General features: G+C 41.3%; 1 protein-coding gene across 3 annotated transcripts in view; it reads right to left on the bottom strand.

Moving 5' to 3' along the window:
- The window catches only part of PDE11A (phosphodiesterase 11A), a 105560-nt gene extending 87046 nt beyond the window's left edge, over positions 1-18514 (bottom strand). For 2 of the 3 annotated variants that reach the window (XM_086898023.1, XM_086898025.1), the window contains exons 1-2: positions 17635-18514; positions 5462-5620 (exon numbers count right to left, since the gene is read on the bottom strand). In XM_086898023.1, coding sequence (XP_086754149.1) covers positions 5462-5620; positions 17635-18432 — 957 coding nt within the window. In that variant the 5' untranslated portion in view covers positions 18433-18514. The remainder of the gene's footprint in view (positions 1-5461; positions 5621-17634) is intronic. The other variant, XM_086898022.1, reaches the window with a different exon arrangement.
- Between the last annotated feature and the right edge of the window lie 1278 nt (positions 18515-19792).

Here is a 19792-nt window from a genome sequence, read left to right as displayed (position 1 = left end):
TTTGGTATTCCAAGCTTTTAAGTGAAAAATATATTAATAAAAAATGTAATAACATCACCCTTTCTAGTTACTGAGGTGTCTGAGAGTTACCATCAGAACTGCAGAATTCTTAGCTTTTAGGCTTCTTGTTGAAAAATTTATTCTGCTTCTGATTGAATAATGTAGTATGGCTGCACAAAGGCTTCCATGATCATGGCATTTGGTTGCATTACCAATCTTCCTGAGAAGTTGTTCTTGTGTTTGACCAGTAGAGATCTGGACTCCTTTCTCCTGTTGAAATGCCTTGTGAATACTAACGAGAGGAGAAAACAGAACCCAAGTTCCAGGGCTATTTCTATGCTTCAGAATCTGCAGGAATACCCAGCATTTCTCTTAGTAAGATTTAGACTGAAGGTACTACTGAATAATAATTCAGTAGTATAGTCATAATTCATGTCTCTGAATAGATGAGTTATTCTCATCACTCTGGATTTTTTTCAAACAAGGATATAATTAGTAAAAGTAATTTTTGATAATGTGACTGAAAAAAGCATGAAGGAAAGCAGCACAGTCGACTGTGAACCTGTCTCCTCCAGTGGAAGCAACAGGAGCCAAAATTGTTCCTTAACTAATCTCTTTTCAGTGATCTGACATGGATGAATTTAAGCTTCATAAATAGACTTGGGGGTCTGCATTAATTAAATGTTCCTATGTTAGAAAGGAACAGAACCTTGATTTTTAAAAGCCCATTAAGTCAGCAGAGATTCTTTTGTCTAGTTTAGTGAGCTCTGAGTCAAATACTACAAATATTAGCTAAATGACAGTCAAGGTTTACAGGTAAGAGCTCTTATTTATTCAAGTCTCTCTGTATTAATTAAGAAGATAGAAGCTCAGGCAATATGGGAAGAACCAACAGGTTCAGAATTTGCTGGAAATTGCAGGAGGAATCCAGATGTCTTGTAAAATAGGGAGAGTAAGGAAGGTAAGAACAAAACTCCAGTCCCCACAAGAAAAACCCATGACAATTTGTCTTGAGCTGTTCTATAGAAGAAACCCTTCCTGATACCAAATCTGACCATTTGTTTATTTTTTTTATGATAACATCTAGAGGCATCAAGCAAGTATCAAAAATTTCCACAAGTCTAGGAAAATACACATTTATATTTGAAAAAATATATAGTTTGAAAAAATATATATACTGAAATATCCCTGCAATGCATCTTAGGCAGGTTTCCAGGTTTACCTCAGAGATAAAGATATCCAATTCAAATATTAACTGCCAGTCTCAAAACAGAGCTACTGATAAAGGGAAGTTTTTAAGTTTTGAGTGCATTTCAAGTTCTGTAATTAAAAAGAAATCTAGATTTTCAGCTTAACTTGCAAGCATGGCTGAATGTATACAAGACTGAAAGAAGTCCATGCAAATGTCTGTCATGACAGGCATTTTGTGCTGTTGGTTACAAACCAATGATGTTAAGCTGCCTTGATAAAGCAAATATCCTAGTGGCAAATTGCTTTTAACTCCCCCAGCAAGACAGTTCAGTTACCGTGATTTATTTTAATTTAGATTTGTGCAGCAAGTACATTTCGAGAAGTGTGCCTAATAGACCATTAGGGTTTTCTCAGACAGCTCTGGTGCTTCAGCACCTTCATCCTTCAAATATCTTCGTTATTTTCAGTCTTCTTTCAGCAAATTTGTCTCTGGCACTGGGAAGCGAGTGACATATGGGCCACATGATACCTTTGAGGATTATGCCATTTTTAAATAATAGCTTTTGGAGTCTCACTCTGGAGTCTCATGGAGCCATGCCAGAGAACCAAGGCAAGTATTAGCAGAAGGTTGTCACATGCTGCAATATATGGAACACACAAAAAAATTCTGTATCTAATTTGTTTTTCATGTTCCTTTGTAGTGGATCCATCATTTATTTTCAGGTGACTTGTTTTTTTTTTTGTAAATTCCACACATTTATAGAGCTGAAGTTATCACTTTCACAGCAGCCAGAGATGCTTGCCTGTTCTGGATCACTTCCTTTCCTAGTAGTTTTATTTACAGTTGATTACTTCCCTAAGATAAAGGAATGGTCCTTACTGACTTTGAAATTGCTATCTGCCAGCATGACTCTAAGCTCATCATGCAAAAACTCACAGAAAATGAATTAGCAGGTGCTGCAAAATCCCTGGAAATCATTCATCACTATGGCAGACCTGATGTAGGATATATTTAAGCTTTAACAAATATGGACTGAGAAGAACACAATAAATTGGAAAATTCAGAATCACAAGGCTGCTATTAGGAATGTAAGAAATAATATGTTGGAGCATGAGAACACTCATCTTCAAGCCCCCACAAGCCAAAGACACACCAGATAAATCCTGGAATCTACAGACATATATACTTCTTAAAAAAACTATCCACAGAGCACAGGCAACCAAATCCAGTTCTTACTTCCCCCTCCCAGGTCTCACTGCATTCAGACTACTGGTTTTCAGCAAAACCAGCAGGGTTTAATTCGAGATGGCAGCCCTGGATACTTTCCCTGCAGTCAATTCACTTCTTTCAGACGAGGAGGATGTCAGAGGCAGGGAGAACCAGGATGCCAATTTAAGTGACCATGGCGCTGCTGCTGCTGTTGTTAAGCCTCTCTGATGAAGGACTAGATTTGTTTGGGCACTGAATTTCAGAAGACTCTAAAGGGCAGACAATAATCTAAACCACAGACTGTCAAACTCTTGTTAGGTTTTCTCACCAGTCCTGGAACAAGTATGACTCACCAGCAAACAGCACATACACTTAAGTGAATCTTCAGCACAGAACAGGGAATGCATGTTGGGTGCATCGTTCTTTCCAAGGGTTCAGGGCTTTTATCTTTGTGCTCTTTGTCTGTGCAAAAGAATTGGTCTCTTCATTTACAAAATACATGTGAAAGTGTATCACCTGCTATTTTTCCAAAAAGTTAGCAATTACACAACAGAGTGCAATAGTGATGGCTCTTATGGGTAATAAGGTATTTCAATATTGTTTGTATCAAACTGAAAATCTCCAAAATCAGTTTGTTCAACTGAGCCACTAATGTTGGGGTGACAAAATGCGTTGTGACACTGAGCATCTTTCTCTCATGCCTGTGGCAGTCATCTAATTCTGAACTTAAACGAAGAATTGTCTGAAACATGCCTAAGGAGAAAAGAAATTTGGCAGTGGGAAACAATATTAAATGTGAAAAATTCACTTCTATTTGTTCTTACTGCCGTGCTTTTTGACACTGTGGTCAGACATGTAAAAGAAAACCCTGAGAATTTGCCATGAAAAACAAAACCAGAAGAATTTTGCAATATAATACTCCATTTTAGGTACTGCAAAATATAAACTTGGTTACAGCTTGAGAGCATTAAAAACTCCTCAAACCTTAAATATTTTATTTGCTATTAACTTCCTGAAAACAACTAAGAGTACATAAAAATGATGCTAGCATCTACTTAATTCTAATTGAAAACATAAGTCTTTGTTTCCTATTGACTCAAGACAGCAGTGCCGCCAAGAGACATTTCATTATACAGTATCGTCTTGCCGTTGTATAAAAACACTCCAAAAGATTATTTTAATTGCTTTGCACAACAGTAAGAGAGGAACGACACTTGCAAACAAGAGCCAGACTCAAATTCTCTGAGACATTTCTCTGAGAGGGCTTCAGGGGCAGGAAAAAGACTGCTAATTTACATTTGCATTTTCTAACCATTCTGAATCTGCTGATTGTCAGAAAGTGTAACATCAACACAAAGCTGCACATAGGTCTTTTGCCAGCTACTTATCAGGCTTTTCTGCACAAGCCACCTCAATACCCAGGCTACCAAAGTTTTCTTATTCTGAAGAGGGTTTCTCAGTTTTCGCTTGCCTCCTCTCCTCACAAACGTCTATGTTGATATAATGGTTAAAAAAACCTGTTTGCTAATCCTGCAAGACAGTTCTCCTGAAAGTATGTGCTCTCTTGCTTCCCAGAGCTATATCATGATTTTTAGGTTACCAGCTGGGTGAAAAAAACTTAAAAGCATGGGTTTCAAAATAACAGCACATGGACTGCCAGGCCTCATTAAATCCAGGATCTATAGGGCAAAATTATGGTTATGTTCTCATTTACTTTCCCATAAAATCTACATGTCAGAGCCCATTCAATATATTCTTGAAGAGTTCTAACATACAGGCTTATAACAGTGATATAAATTACTAAAAAAAAAAAAAAAAAAGCTGACAAAGTATGGGAAATTTGCTGATTTTTAGAAAATATTTGGTAGTCACTGAACCAAAAGTAACTCAGAAGCAACCTACAGTTTCACAAGTTTAGAGAGCTTCTAAAGAAGCAATTTAAGAAGTACTGGATAACTCCAGATAAGGTACCATCTGAAAATTGAGAGTTAAACTTAAATTTAGTTAATTCAATCTAAAGCACTATGCCAAATCAGTTGCACAAACACCTTGCAGAAATGAAAAAAACAGGAGTTATAATTATTTTTATTAAAAAAGAAAAAAAGGGTGTGAAATATTAAGTGCATTTGAACCAATACAAAGAGCTTTTTGGAGGAAAAGTGTGCCTCTAACTACACTTCCGCAAAAATGGAAGTTTTTTGAACCCAAATTCAATGCTATTTTAATACACAGAAGAGTAGTTCCCTGTTACGTGCTTAAAGGAGATTCCATTTCTCTCTCCTGGGCTGACAGAGCTGCAGTTCTGTTTCTCCCCACTTTGCTGCCCTCTGTCATTCTCTTCCCCAGTCACGTTTTGGCTTCATGCACATTTTCCCTCCAAGGTCAGCTGAATACATTTGCCTTCAACAGCAGCATTTTTTATTTCCCTCTGTCTTTAATTCAAGCTCCTTTTTTGCAGATACTTCTACTTTCCTGCCTTTTGAGCTCACTTTACTCCCCAAATTCCACCTGAGATACACATACCTGGTGTTCCTTCCCATCCTCTTTGTCCTTTAGTATTTGAAAATCTCAAATATTTTAGAATAACAGATTTATATATGCATAATTTCCTCTAAAATATTTTTTTTTCCATATGCTACAGGCATTTATACCACAGAAAGTACTAAGAGAAGGTCTTGATTTTGGAGTCAGCAAGCTTAGGAGTATCTCTGTGATAATTTTCCCCCTAACTAATTCTTACAGGTGAAGTTTTCAAAAATAAAAAATGTCTTCCTACTAAGGTCTACCACATAAAAAAAGTCTGCATAAAATTAAGTTGAAGTTTTAGACAGAGGAACTCAGACATTTACAGAACAGATTTTCTATTTTCTTTTCTCCTTCTCATTTCTATTACATTTTCTGTTGAAAACAACAAAGATGTACACTTTGCTATGTACTTCCAGAAAAATATCATAAACACAAATGATGTGCTATTTACTAATTTAGATTAAGTCCCTTTAGACAAGTCTACAGAATTAGAGAAAAGATTTAGAAAGCATGCAAAAGTAAAGGAAACCTTACCTTTTCATCATCATCAGAAAATGGGGCACCTCCTGGAGTCTTATTTATTGCTTGGGCAACACCAATTATGTCTCCATCACTGTTTCTTATGGGCATGCACAGGAGTGACTTTGTCTTGTACCCAGTCAGTTTGTCAATCTCATCATTAAAGCGTCGATCCTTGGAAAGAAAATAAGGGAACATCAACAACATACATTTTATATATCTAAGCTTTCTTCAGACAGCAAAGTACTTTTCTCAATGTCTGATATGGTATTTTTCAGTAGCATTAGGCTGTTGCTTCTCTGTTATCAGCCCATTCTTTATTAGCTGTTTTTCCTCACTTTTCTCAGGGGACCAGTACAAGATTTACCATTACATAACCACATTCACTGAAGTCCCACGTTTATATCTCAATTAGAAGAATGTCAGCAAAGACTGATATCTGCCATTAGTAATGTGACCATAGATACACATTTCTGCTAGGCCCTGCTGCCATTTCACACCCATATTCTCTATACATTCACAGTGTCTCTCTCAAATAAATGGAGACTCTTTTTGGCCCCATATCTGTCTGTTCAAGTAAGGCTGGTTATGTGGATTGGTATTCCAATGCAGTACAAACACATTCTCAAAGAAATACAGTCAAAACCTCAGCTCTTTCTGGAAAACTAAGTACAGGAATGTCCCTGTTTCAAAAAAGGCACTGTGCAGCAATCCATTCTCTGGAACAGTAAAGTCCAAACTGCAGATCATAAAGTAACTCAAAGGAGGCTGAAAACTTAAGAGGTAGTGCTGACATCACTTTTGTTCATCTTGGTAGAGCACAGTCTTCAGCAGCTCTTCTATCAGCCAGAGAGGAAATTACTGCTTTTCACAGGCAGCAGCTCTGTTCCTGCAGGGTGAAGTGAACATTGTGCTGCAGGCAATAGTTACAGCCAGTTCAGACTCTCCTAACATGAGGGAACTAAGCTGCTGTACAAAATTAGGCACAACTTTATGTTTTCAAAAGTTTAAACAATACTGGCTGTGAAATAATGTGCATATTTGTCTCAAGTCATGAAAACAATCCATACAGTGCTTAATTTTGTTGTGATGAGGAATTCATTAAATTTTTACTGAAACTAAAACCTATTTTTTTTCTTGACAATTTTATATGTATTTCTATTTCCCTGTTGTAAATTCCAGATGCTATAGAAATAGTCTCTTCTAGTCACATTGAGACATGATTTAGAAATGCTGTATTTTTACCCATTATAAAGATTAATATATACATTTGACTACTTTATTTCTAATTGCACATTTTCCAGCATCTCAACCAGAAGGAATTAATACGAAATGTACCCAACAACCTCTTTGGGAGAACCAGAACTCCCATGATGGATGCTTTTTAATAACAGCATCAAGGATGCAGATCTGCCTGATCTTGTGATCTTTCCATATGTTTCTAAACACTTTTATATCAACTTCAATAAAAGCTGAACTGTTCTGCACCACAGAGAATCCTGCCTAGAAAGAGATGTTTCTTCTACAACGGAAGAAAGGAAAATGCAGTGCAATTATCAGACAGTCGGCTTCACAAATGCATAAATTAAATATTTCTTCCAGTACTTCCTGGTAATGTCTTAACTACTATTTGAAATTAGTTGCTGTTGCTGAAATATTGATATTTTGTGCTACTGAAGAACACTTTCTTTTGAGCACTAGAACAACGACAGTGTGCCTTGAGTAGCAATACTGCTTGACACCTAGCGGACCTTACAAAGAAGTAAACCTTCAAGGGGCAGTTTAACTGAAAAAGCCAGCTGTTGGTCACACCAAAAGCGAGTTGAGATTTTCTCATATCTGAATACACTCCATACATGTGGTGTAGCAGTCACTGCCATTTCAACAGGCCTCAAGATTAACATAAAGAGCGCTGCTTGATCTGCAGGGTGTGGTGGCACACAGGACAGGGCTGGTGGACCTGTCAGAATGAGGTACAGTACAGCTGCCAGTGTCAGCAGCAGATGCAATGATCAGCTGTGAAGCCTCAATGGATGCTATGGAGCAGCAGAGACACAAGGGGGATTAGCAGTCTGAAAAGTGTTGGTGCTTCCTTTATCGTACTGCTCCTTCCTGCCACGCTGCTTCTCTTTCCAGGCAGATCACGGACGTTTCCTGCTTGTATCTCTCCCTGGAAAAAAGAGTCTCCTCTACACTAGGAAGAAGCAGGATATCAGATTATATCCACTGATGCTAGAGAGCTGGGTGACCTTTTGCAGAAGGGTATTACATCTTGGAGACAAAACTTAAGGTAGAGTAGTCTAAGAAAGTTAATGCGTTTAATTGGAAAAATGAGACATTGTTCAGAAAAAAATCAGTAACTTGGTAAAAGCTGAGAATCATCAAGATGTGAAGTGAACCTACCCCATGTCTTTTGTGGAAAAGTATGCCAGAATTTAATTTGGCTGACATTTGAGAAAGTGATGAGGAGAGATATATAAGTGAACAAAATAAAATGCTGTTCCTGGCAACATTGCCATTGTCGAACCATGCAATATGCACAGGAAACCGTGACTGGATGACCTGCATTATGTTCCAAACCTCTTATCCCCACATTCTCTTCTTTCATCATTGTCATAACAGGACATACATGGCAGGATCTAAGAGAGAGGTTTTACTGAGTTTAACAGTACCAATAAAAACTTTAATTCCCAGGTGGGAAAGGTGATGGCCAAAAATGGACAAAATTTACACCCCCCTCTCCTCACAGGGTAGTAACCTTGAGCAAGGAGGCCTGTCTAGCAGCTGATAACAAAGCTGGTAAATCAGAGAGAAGATCTGTCAGACTGCAAACATTTTGAGATATAAACTGAATTATCCCACATGTTGGAACAGCCTGCAACACAACAGGGTCCTCATTTGCACCAGGCTCCTGGGTAGTAAGGAGTCTCAGTGTTTATGACAACAATGCAAAACCTGCTTTTAAGTTTTTTTACGACTGAGACATACATTCAAAAATCAGGGGCAGACTAGATAAAAGCTTTTGAGAGAGAGACTTCACCATAATTGTAACTGTACTTACAGTATTTTCATGCAAGAACACTCATGAATTAAAGTCTTCCACTGATTGTTTAAAGCATTACTAAATACTGCTGTGATTCTATATAATGAGTTTTCTACACAGAGATATTAAAAATATGAAGGCTGAAGCACTTTCAACTGGAATCTCACATCTGCCATCAAGGAAAAGTTACTCTGTAGGACTAACCCTATCCTAGTTTTAAGGATATTTATTTATTGTAAATGTTATCCTGTGAAAGGTGAATGAAGTAAAGACATAGAAGAGGGCAAGTTTGATCAATCAGTCCAAGTGCTGGTAATCCAGTTATCTGCACAGGAACAATGTAGTCCCAACTTTTTGACATATTTGAAGATTGCCAGGGAATGACAACAAATATGTTCATGGTTTTATTCTGCAGAAGACCAGATTAAGGTACAGAAAAGGGTTGGGGTTTTTTTTCCAATTAGGGTTCTAGAATCATATATAGTATCAGAATCTCAGCTTTCAACTAAAGTTTTGGCTTCTGAGCAGTTTCACCAACTGCCTTTTGGTGATGATTTTCAGTTAAAGTTGGTAGTTCATACTTTGTTAGCTAACATACAAGTATCACTGTGTTTTTCTATTTTTTTCAACATAGGATAACTCTTTGAACTTGAAAACATGACTTTTTATAACCTTATCAAAACTATTACATTTGATGTGAGCGTTATTACCATGATTTAGAACAAAAGAAAAAAGTATAACCCCAACCCAAGTTAGCTAAGAATCAAATATTATAATGGAGGATGAAACCTGATTGATAACATTTCCAGGAATTAAGTCTTCATGACAAAGCCACTTACTCCTTCTGAAGTATCTAAGGAAAAGTGCTTAATTGAGTGAAATGCACCAAACACCTCAGCCAAAGCTGAAAGAGAAAGACATTTTTGATTTTATGATTTGAAAACACCTTTCAAGTCAAGACACAGAAGAGAACACTACAAAAAATGTTCAATTAACAGGCCTGGCCTATTATTTTTTTATCATTTACAGCACCATTTTTTGTTGTTGCTTTGGTTTTTTTCTTTAGAAAGGGCTCTATTATTAAAAAAAAGCACAACTTGCATCAAAATTTCCTGGATTATAATGTATTTAAGTTACTGATTAAGTTGCTAAATTGCATCAAAAATAACTAACACAAGTATTATGACAGCATTGTTAATACCTGAGTATTACGGTAGTACCAAACTACATGAGATAGACAAGTTTGAGTGAATTTATAGAAAGCCATCCTCCAAGAGCCTTTACAAAAATAAAGAAATTGGAAGTTGGAAGATTTCATAACTTGATTCACTTTCCTAATCACACTTCCTGTAAGTATAATACATAAGTTTTTATAGAAAGAAAAAAGACCAAGAAAGCTAAAAGAGCAATCTAAAAGACAGCAAGTTCTCTAAATTCAAAGCCTAACATTAAAAAAAGCCAAATACAAATAAAAAAAATTAGGGCATGCAGTCTGTTCTAGATACACTTTTCTAAAAATCACATATGGTGCAAATTACATTGTGCATAAACAGGAAACAAAACCCAAGCAATAAACCACTAAAGGAGACATGAGGAAACCTTGTAGACAGGAAATACACACAAAACACAAGTAATAAAGCAATCTCTGAAGGAACTTCCATGTAAGGACTGCTGCAGCTATTCCTGTCATCTCCCCCAAAATCCCTAAATCCTCAGAGACAAATGCAGCAAGAGAACAAACTAGTACCAGGCAGCAGCACCACAAACCTAATTCTCCCAAATAAATAAGCACAGTCCAGTTATACTCTGACTATTTATACAGTGACAGCAATATTTCTTAAAAGAAAAAAATTACTACAACAGATAGGATAGATGAAACAGCTCAGCCAACTCTTAGTTCTTTACTCCCAAAATAATTTTTATAAAAGGAGAGGATATTGATCCTCAAAAAATTTTTAAATTCCAGATTTAAAACTAAGACCATATATAGTCTGAATTTGTAAAGTAGCTTTCTTTGAAAAGACAGAAAAGGTGTTGATTTGCAACAACAAAATACTAAAACTTTTTTGGTGTTTTTTTTTCCCCCCCCCGCATATGTCAGGAGTTTGGGGCTTTGTTTAGTTTGATTTGTGTCATATGACTTAAACCCTTCTTCTGAGAACTGTTTCAGTTATTAGATTGACAATGGACATTAGTAGTAGTGCATCTTTGTCTGACTTGCACAAAATTATGTGAAAAAGTCATATAATAGTCTTAAACAGGAAAAAAAGACTTCATAAGCACTAACAAACCTGCAAACACAAGTGCCTAGCTAGTAAGTATAATTACAGTTCATGCTTCATAGTCTGAATTGATCAGCAGAAAACATTCCTCTGTAGGACATCATCTAGATCCATCACATAAGGATTCTGTTTTCTTTCTTCAAAACAAACTCCAGAGAGATCACCAGTAGCATGACTGAGTCGAGTTGTGGCCTTACAGACAGCAGATTCTCTGCACTTCTAGTCTGATTGTAGCACTATTAAATAAATTGTTTACAAAGAAAAATACTTTTCCTCTGGTTTGCAATATTTAGAGATGACATCTGATTACCCCATCACAGTGGTTCTCTCTCCCCTTCTGCACCAGCCCTGACTGATACCCCACTGGACACCAGCTATAACCATGCCCATGTTCCCATTGTTGTTGCAACGCTTCTTTGGGACAGGGCTTAGAGCTGACCTCCTAAATATTCATGATTCTTTATACAAGACATATACACAGGTGGCTTTAGAAAGCTAATACTCCTCTGAGCAAGAAAACCAACAAGACTCCTGGGTGTTTCAAGAGAAATCTGTGTATGGATTTAAACCTAGCACCTGCTGGAGATCGCTCAGGTGGGCAACACAGTTTCAAGTGTTACAGCAGCAGTCTTACTGTGAGCAAGCAGTAGTGTTTGTTATCAACAAAGCAGCACTCATTTTGATGTGTGCACTCTAGAGACATGAAGCTCAGAGTGAAGAGTTGCTGTTGCCCTGTTAACACATAACCGCTGAGCCATTACTTTCATTTTTTTTCATAGTTTGCCAGTAGGGTTATTTTAGAAAGAAAACAAATTAATTGCATAATGATGTGTGTATACTTCTTAAATTTGTTACTCTATAGAAAAGCTATGCAGTAGCATACAACTGTAAATAACCAGAATGAAATACCCATTTGTTTTGAAAAATTGAAAGCAAATCAAGCAGAACACCAAAATAATTTACCACACAAAACTACAGCTTTACTCAGTCTTGTGCTTGTAACAGGACCTCAACTAAAATCTGAAGGCCCGAGTCCTGCCATTTTTTCTCCTTTTCACTGACCTGCTCTCATGAAATATATATACTACTTTCTCATGAGGAACCACAGAATGTCACCAGTTTGACATCTGTTCTACAAAGACATTCTAGACTGTCTGAGGCCAAAAACACTGAAAACATCCGTACTCTTCAGATGGATGGATCAGCTGAGCAATAAACCAGTTAACGACTATCAGCTTACCAAAAGGAAAACCACCTCAGCTCTCCAAAAAGTTTTTCCTGCCAAAGCCCTGCAGGGCCAGCAGCCCAGGGACCTGCTGCAGGAGGGAGAGCTGGGGACTAGGACAGGCACTTACAGCAAAGCCCCGCCTGGGCCCCCTGAGCACAGCTACTGCTGGTCCCGCTCATCCCAAATATCTCGGCATCAGAACTGTGGTGAGCACAGCTGGGGCAGTGCGCAGGGGGTGAGGATCCACTGAGGAATGGCTGAGCACCCTGGAGGACAGGCCACTGCCCGCCTGCTGGGGGAGGCAACATCACCTGCCCACAGGAGTGTGGAGGGAAGGTGTGGCTGCTCACCATGCCTGAGGGCTGCCACCTGCAGCGTACACTGCACAGCCCTCTCTGTGCTGGGCATCCACAGCAGCAGCACGGGGACGTGAAACAACTCAGCCTTCGCTTTGGACAAGTGTCCCTCTACCTGTCCCTGCTGTCAGCCAGGAGCTCCTGCCCCTGGTGGGCATCTCCAGAGAGTCACAGTGGTGTGACCTGGGGAGATCTTGGGATGCTGTACACATCAGTTAGAAACTGCTCCTGGAGAAGAAGACTTACGGAGTGAGGGAGGTGACAGGAGGTGAGAGACAACCTCAGCTACTGCCCTGAGGGCTCTCTGCCTTTCCTTCCCAGGACACGCCTCCTGTAGAAAGATCCCTCTCTCCAGGCTGTGACATGAAGGATGAAGGGCTTGTTCACAGCCAGTGGGCTGCAGACACAGGGATAATTACAACAGCCCTTCACTGATTGTACTTAGAATTTCAAGTTTTCCTAAATTTTGCATGATAGGCTGTAGTGTCCTTTTCTGCAAACCACATCAGAGCATCTTAGTTTTTACTGCTGAAGTTATTTCCTGCATTCCCCACAGTATTTCCTAGTCATATTTAGTGTACAGCAAAGAAATTCCATTTTTTATCTTTCTTTTTCCTGTATTACATGGAAATTTTAAAGACCACTGTGTATTCTGCTTGACAGGTCTTACGATCTTTGCTCTCTTAAGAGCAACCTCTGTCCTTGTTAACACTGAAATTCATAGAGCTGTTGGTGCCACTGTCCAATGCTGCTGAGCAGAACTGAGTGCTTCCCATTTGCAGGGCTAAACCTCCCAGGTTTTAGTGCTTTAACTGCTCTTTGAGTTCTCTCTCACTGAGTGAGACCCACTGTTAATGCTGCTGATGACAAACAGTCACCCTGTGCAAGGAAACGTGGCTCATGCCTCTTCTTGACCTTCTGCACGCACAGCCAGCCCCACAGGAGCCCTCCAGGCTCAAAGGTCTGCCCTCCTGAGCAGAAAGTCTGTGATGCTGTCCTGGCACAGCAGGAGACACTGTATGCCAGAGCTCAGGAGGGCTTGGAGAAGACAACACCCACACCTGTGGGGAGATACTCAAGGATGTTTAACACTTGCTGTGAAGGGTTGTGCGTGTGTTAACTATGTTACACTTGGCCTTGAAAGAGGTAACAGGAGAGTCCCGTAAAAAGAGAGCTCGATTCATTTTTTTCTTTCCTTGATTTCAGTAGCAGTAATGTGGTTACATTTTCTTTCTGAGGACTTGAGTTACATTGAAAAATAACTGGTCTTATTTTACGGCACTTTCTCTAACTTATGTCTTACTCCCATGTCTTAACGTGACTCCATTTAATATTTCTCCTCTTTGCTACATGCTTTATTAAAACATCCATCTGGTAAGCCATTTTTGTCTCCCGTCTTTTAAAGCTACTTTTAAAATTCCAAATTTAGCATAAGATGTGCAGAAACTTTATTCAGCTGACATGGAAAAATGGCAGAACACATTTTTTACCACTTTCTGATGTTTGCTTACTATTCTAGGGGCTAATGTTTTTTATACTAGTTAGAAGAATTTGGGATGCTAATAAATTGTTTCCTAATTTTTGCACAGCTAAAGGTATAACAATAACCAAACATTAAACTTGCAATTTAAAATGTTTACCATTTAAATACTACTCTAAAAGATGGAACAAAATTGAAATTATCAGTAATTTCAGCTAAGCACCATGCATGTCCTGTGAGAAGAATGGATGACATGAAAAAATCCACAGCTTCAAATAGGAAAAAAATCTTTAATTTGAAAACAGCTTCTAGGAACTACAGGTAATGGTCTCTGTCTGTGTACTTACAACAGGCTCAATAGTCTTCATATATGGCAATGAAAACTACATCTATTCTCTGTCAAAAGGAGCCTTAATGGACATTTAGGCCCCACATTTCCTTGCCTGTATGACCAAACTCTTCTTCCAACATGTGTGCTCAAGATATAGTGCATTATTCCCATATAAAAAAGGAGTCAAAAATGCTTCCCAAAATTTACATATGGGAGCGTCCAAGGCCTTATTTTAGAACTTAAAGTGACTGAAAGTTTGATTTACAATTCAACTGGATTAATTTCAGGAGAAACAGTTTTAGACTGCCTTCAAAATGAAAATGAGAGAAAGTATTTAATTGCTTTTCTTTTCTCAAATTCTCTGTACTGCTAACACTTGCATATCAGATCATGTTAAAATTATAAACTCACTTTCATCAAATGACTTTACAATGCAATAAATAAAGCTTTTAACGTTATGAATGAAACTGTGCAACTTTTGAATCAGTTATATGACATTGACATATATAACATACATGACATCTAAACCTTTCCATAAATTATTTGTCGAATTCTCTATTCCTGTGAGCCTCCAAAAGTTTGTTCAGTCAAATCTGAATTTCATAAATTAAACTACTGTGAGATCTTACATGGTCATTGTTTAGTGTTTAGAAGAAGTGATTATTATACAGTCCTCAATATGTGGTATTAATTCCAAACCTTGTATCTATGTACGTATATTGAATTAAGAAAGATTGTTCACATGATCAGGTTTTGAAAGTCACACTCAACAACAGTAACAATCACCTGGATTGTAGAAAAGTCCCATCCTATAAATGACTTTTTATTTTGCATTTTTTCTTTTTAGAAGAATAAATGTGTAATTGAAATTGTATGCTGTCTCTGATAATGACACAACCAGTCATTTACAAATACTTTCTGAAACAATCAGTCAGATGGACACAGGGGACTGCCTGCATGGACCACATTACAAGACATGACAGCATTTAAATGCAATGTTGATTGCACTGAAGTACCATTAATGTCAGTCATAGCTGACAGTACAAGCAGGCAACCCAATTTGTACTCACTGGTAGGATTCCAAATGGTATTTGATCAGGCTCTGAGAAAATAGAGATGGTTGAATAATAATAAATTTCCCAATACAGTAAACTGGCTAATTGATGATATGGAAGTATGTTTACCTATTTTAAACAAGTTTGTTAATTTAAAAAACAAGCAAAATAGATTTTAATTAATATAGAACTTCCTCTGACCTTGTGTAAGGCCTTTTCTTGCCACACAGCATCAGTATAGAAACCCTCTTCAATGGACAAAAAATGGTGCTCTGCTGTCACCTCTTTTTCTTCATCTACACCTGACAGAGTTTCCTGGTCATGCTGGTTTTTTACCTGACAGTTGATTAAACACTTTTATCACCAGTGGCAAGAAAATAATATTATCACATTTATTAATTTTTTTAAGTGCTCCATTGTGGGCACTACAACAATCTGAAATGGAACAGCTGTCACCCCTTCATGCACAGGTACCTGGGTTCCACAGAGCTCTTTACACCTTTAAATTAGGAATGTCTCCTTTTGATGATGCACAATGGATGCATAATGGTCTTGACAAGTAAGAGAAGATAAACTGTACTAAGTCAGAAATGTAACTGAAAGCAGGGCCCTGTTTTATTATCAAGGCAAAACTTTCATTAGAGTTGGAAGGTCTTAAGTTTCATTTGCACTAGAGTAAATCAAAGTAGCTCCACTGAAAGTAGGGAAGTTGCATTTGATGTAATTACAGGATGGACTTGGATTAGAACTTGCCCATCGACTGCAGCTAATGTACTTAAGGCTTAAAGATACAATGAGTTGTATTATTTATAATATTTAAATCGATTTTGAATAAGAGCCAGACAAAAGTATAACATAAATAGCACTGGAAATGGCAACTGGATGGATTGTTTTTCACTTTTCTCTGTGGATGAAACATAAAATAAACTGTTCAAAGCAGCTGGACTCTTTCACAGGGAAGTGAACACAAAGTGGACAAACACTGAAGAAAAAGTAAAGCAATATATGTCCCTAGGACTAGAAAACACTGCCCTTTCAGTGGCATTTTCACCTCCAAAAAAAAAAAAAAAAGGTGGCTGGAGCTATCCAGAGTTAGAAGGAGGTATCAAGTTCCTTCCTAGCAAACTCAGATATCCTTTATCTGTTTAGTGAGTTGGGACTATTGAGAACATACTGCTTCACCTACAGCAGCAGATATTCTAGGAATTGCACAGTTTTACAAGTGAAAGTAATAAAATCAGACTGCAAGAAAAAGTGTATAATGCAGAAAAGGAAAAAAATAAAGGAAGAAAGCCAGCTGAATTTTTTTCAAAGGTGATCCAATACTCATTTTCATCTGAGCATTTTTACCATTCCTTTTAAAATCTGTGAGTTGAGCACCTCTGGCAGTCTGGATCTGTGAGGAGCCTACTATTTTTCAAATACTGTTTGACAAATAAATAAATATTCATCCCCAAATACATATACCCTGGCTCTTCTGTATTTAAAACCCCAAAATAACTAAATCTTATTTTTCAAGTTTCTTCCTTGTAGTCTGCTGTAAAGAATGATCAGTTTTTTTAATGTTTTTTGTTTTTGTTATTATTATAGAGCAAAGTAAGACTACTAAAATTCTTCGAGACATACATACATCTCCCATCTCTTTCAAGTGTTCCAAGATCCTAACTGAGAAAACGTGAGAAAACTTTGTGGTTCTTCATCTTCTCAAGAACTTCTAATTGCTAGTAGTATCTTACACAAATAAACACTAGAAACAGACTCCCACCCAAAGGAGTAGATTTCAAGCCAGGAAACGGAAGGTTCTGCTCTACATTGACACATTCGGGTAAAGGCTCGTCTGTCCCTGCTGAAACCAAGGGTCAGTGTCTGCCTTGAAGCCAGAACTACATTTTCACAATTCACACTGAAGCCTCTAAAGAAGTAAAAGGTGGGGAAAGTCTTTGCCGGAGAATAACAGGACACTGGCTGTATTACTAGGAACAGGTTTGAAAACACATACCATGTGGGCTGAGTGGGCATATGCAAAGGTGAAAATATATGCTTTTTTGAAAGCAATGAGACTTTTTTCAGCAGCGGAGAGACAGGGACCATTGAGACAGAAATTTAAGAACACCATCATTGGGATTGTCACAGGCATTTTTTTTTAAACTTTCTTCAGCCGGTTCCAAAACATGCTTTGGAAACACACGAAGCGCCTATCTCCCCTGCGGAATCCAGACCACCGTCGTGCGATTGTAGCGCCCCTTTGGCCCCATCGGCCACCCAGGCGGGGCTTCCCCTCCCGCTTTCCCCGGCGGTCCCTGGGCACTGGCCCCGCGCCCACCGCGGCGCTGCCGGCCGGGCCAGCCCGGGGCGAGGCAGGGCCAGGCTCCTGAGGGGCTCCTCGGGCCGGGGGAGCCTGCCCGGCTCCTACCTGGTAGGCGTCGGGAATGTTGACCGTCTCTCCGTGCTCAGCCACGTAGCCGATGATGCCCTTGCCCCAGGGCACCTGCACCTCGTTGCTGTCCTCGGTGGAGCCGCAGGGCAGCAGCGGGGTGCCGGCGTGCACGTCGAAGAACTTGGACACCAGGGTCTTCTTGCCGGCGGAGGTCCCCTCCACGAGGAAGAGGGATCCCCGGTCCGCGTCCACCATGAGGCAGACGAAGATGAGGATCTTGTAGCTGAGGCTGGTGAGGTCCAGGTCATTGGAGATGTCCTTGACCAGTTCCAGGAAGAACTGGCGCTCGTTGTGCTCCTTGAGGTAGCGCTTGTAGTCCAGGGCGGTGGGGGGGTACTGGGGCAGGCTGACGCGGGACTCCAGCAGGGCGCTGAGGATGTGGGCGGTGGTGGGGGGCAAGGAGCTGGCCTTCCGCAGCAGCGCCCGCCGCCTCACGCTGCTCAGCGGCTCCTGCGCCCGGCCGTGCACATGCTCGTCGTAGGTGAGGTTGACGTGGATAGCCTTGGAGCGGGCGAAGCTCTTCCGCAGCTCCTTCTGGGACGCTCGGCGCTGCAGCCCCCCGGGGCCGGGGCCGCCGGGGCCGCCCGCGCTCCCCCAGCCGCAGCCGGGGCCGTCGCTGCTCCGCCGCTCCTCCGATGGGCCGGCCGCGGGCACGGCGGCCGCTTTAGGGGGCGAGTTCTTCCTCCGCAGCCACTTCTCCACCAGCTCCGGGTGCCTCTCTAGGAAACTTTCCACCGCCGCCACGTCGAGGCCGGCATCGCCGGCGGCTGCCATGGTGCCGGCGGCGGCTCAGGCCGCGGGAGCTCCCGCGCTGGCCATGCCCGCCCGCCGCCACGTGCTGCTGCTGCTGCCGCCCCGACGGCCGCCCCGGGCCAGGGGGATGCCGGCAGCCCCGGGGAGGAGCCGCTTCTGCCCCTTGCCCGGACCCCTCCTCGGCGGCGCTCCTTCTTCTCGCCTTCTGCTTTCCCCCGCGACCTCCTTTTCCTGCCCACCACACTTTATTATTATTAGTAGTAGTATTCGTATTTTTCTAGCTATTTTTTCCTGCTTCCCGATTTTCAGCCTTTCTCCAGCTCTGGTCTCGGTTCCCGGTTCTGGGCCGCTCCCCTGGTGAGTCGGGCAGGCGGTGTCGCCGCGCCTCTGGAGATGCTCCGGGAGCGCTCGGGCAAACCCCTTCTGCCAAGTGCTGTCAGTGCTGGCGGCGGCTCCTGCGTAAGCCAGCCGGCAGACCACTGAGAAGGAGGGAGGGGAGGACGCGTGAGCCGGGCGGGGGGGCAGGCGGGGAGAGGGAGGGCTGGCGGGAGCGCTGGCAAGCCCCGCTGCGGGTGGGGGGGCACTGCCGCCCGCCTGGCAGCAGCCGCCTCGGCAGGGCGGGCTCCGGCAGCGGGGAGCTGCGCTGGGGAGTTTCATTCAACAACATCGGGGGGAAAGGGAGGGGCCTTTTGTTTGTGATGCTCGTTCGGGGAGGGGACGAACCTCTCCGCGGCTCCTGCCCGTGGTCCGCGGGAGAGGCGGCGGGAGGTAATGGGAGCGCTCCCGCTAAAGAGCTCTCATTTATACCGTTATCTGAGCTGCTTCAGTACTTCAGGAGACAAGCAGAAAAACGGAGTCCTTTCCAAGAATGCTGAGTGAATTCCCTTTTTGGAATCACTGAGTTGACTTGCGGGTGGCCTCACCCGTGCGGGGACCCGACTGTGGCCGGCTCCCGCGGGGCGCGAGGGGCACAGCGGGCTCTGTGCGCCCGGAGCCGCCCAGGGCTTTCCGCCGCAAGCCGCTGCTCCCCGGGGCAGCAGGGCGGGAGCGGGCGCGCCCAGCCGCTCCCGGGTGTCCGTTCGGGCATCACCGGCTGCCAGACGGAAACAGACCGTATCCACCGCCCGCAGACGGACAAGGGTTATTTTTATGCGCACGTGGAGCACTTTTCATTGCTAAATCAATGCCTACGCATAAGCGATTGAAAAAACAAGTCATGGATCTTAACACGTGAAAATGTTTTTCGTGCGCTCACCAAAGACTGAATGAAGGCGGCTTCAGAAATTCATGAATGGGAGTTCGGGTGGCTGGGAAAACACACGGGCAAATCTTCAACCAAACGAGATTCCCACCTGCCGGGGACCCTGTCCCTGCAGCAGCC

The sequence above is a fragment of the Cyanistes caeruleus genome, chromosome 7, assembly GCF_971803275.1.
Source record: "Cyanistes caeruleus chromosome 7, bCyaCae1.hap1.1, whole genome shotgun sequence".
NCBI lineage: Eukaryota > Metazoa > Chordata > Aves > Passeriformes > Paridae > Cyanistes > Cyanistes caeruleus.
Note: the sequence above shows the minus strand (reverse complement) of the source record. Positions and strands in the feature narration are given on the sequence as shown.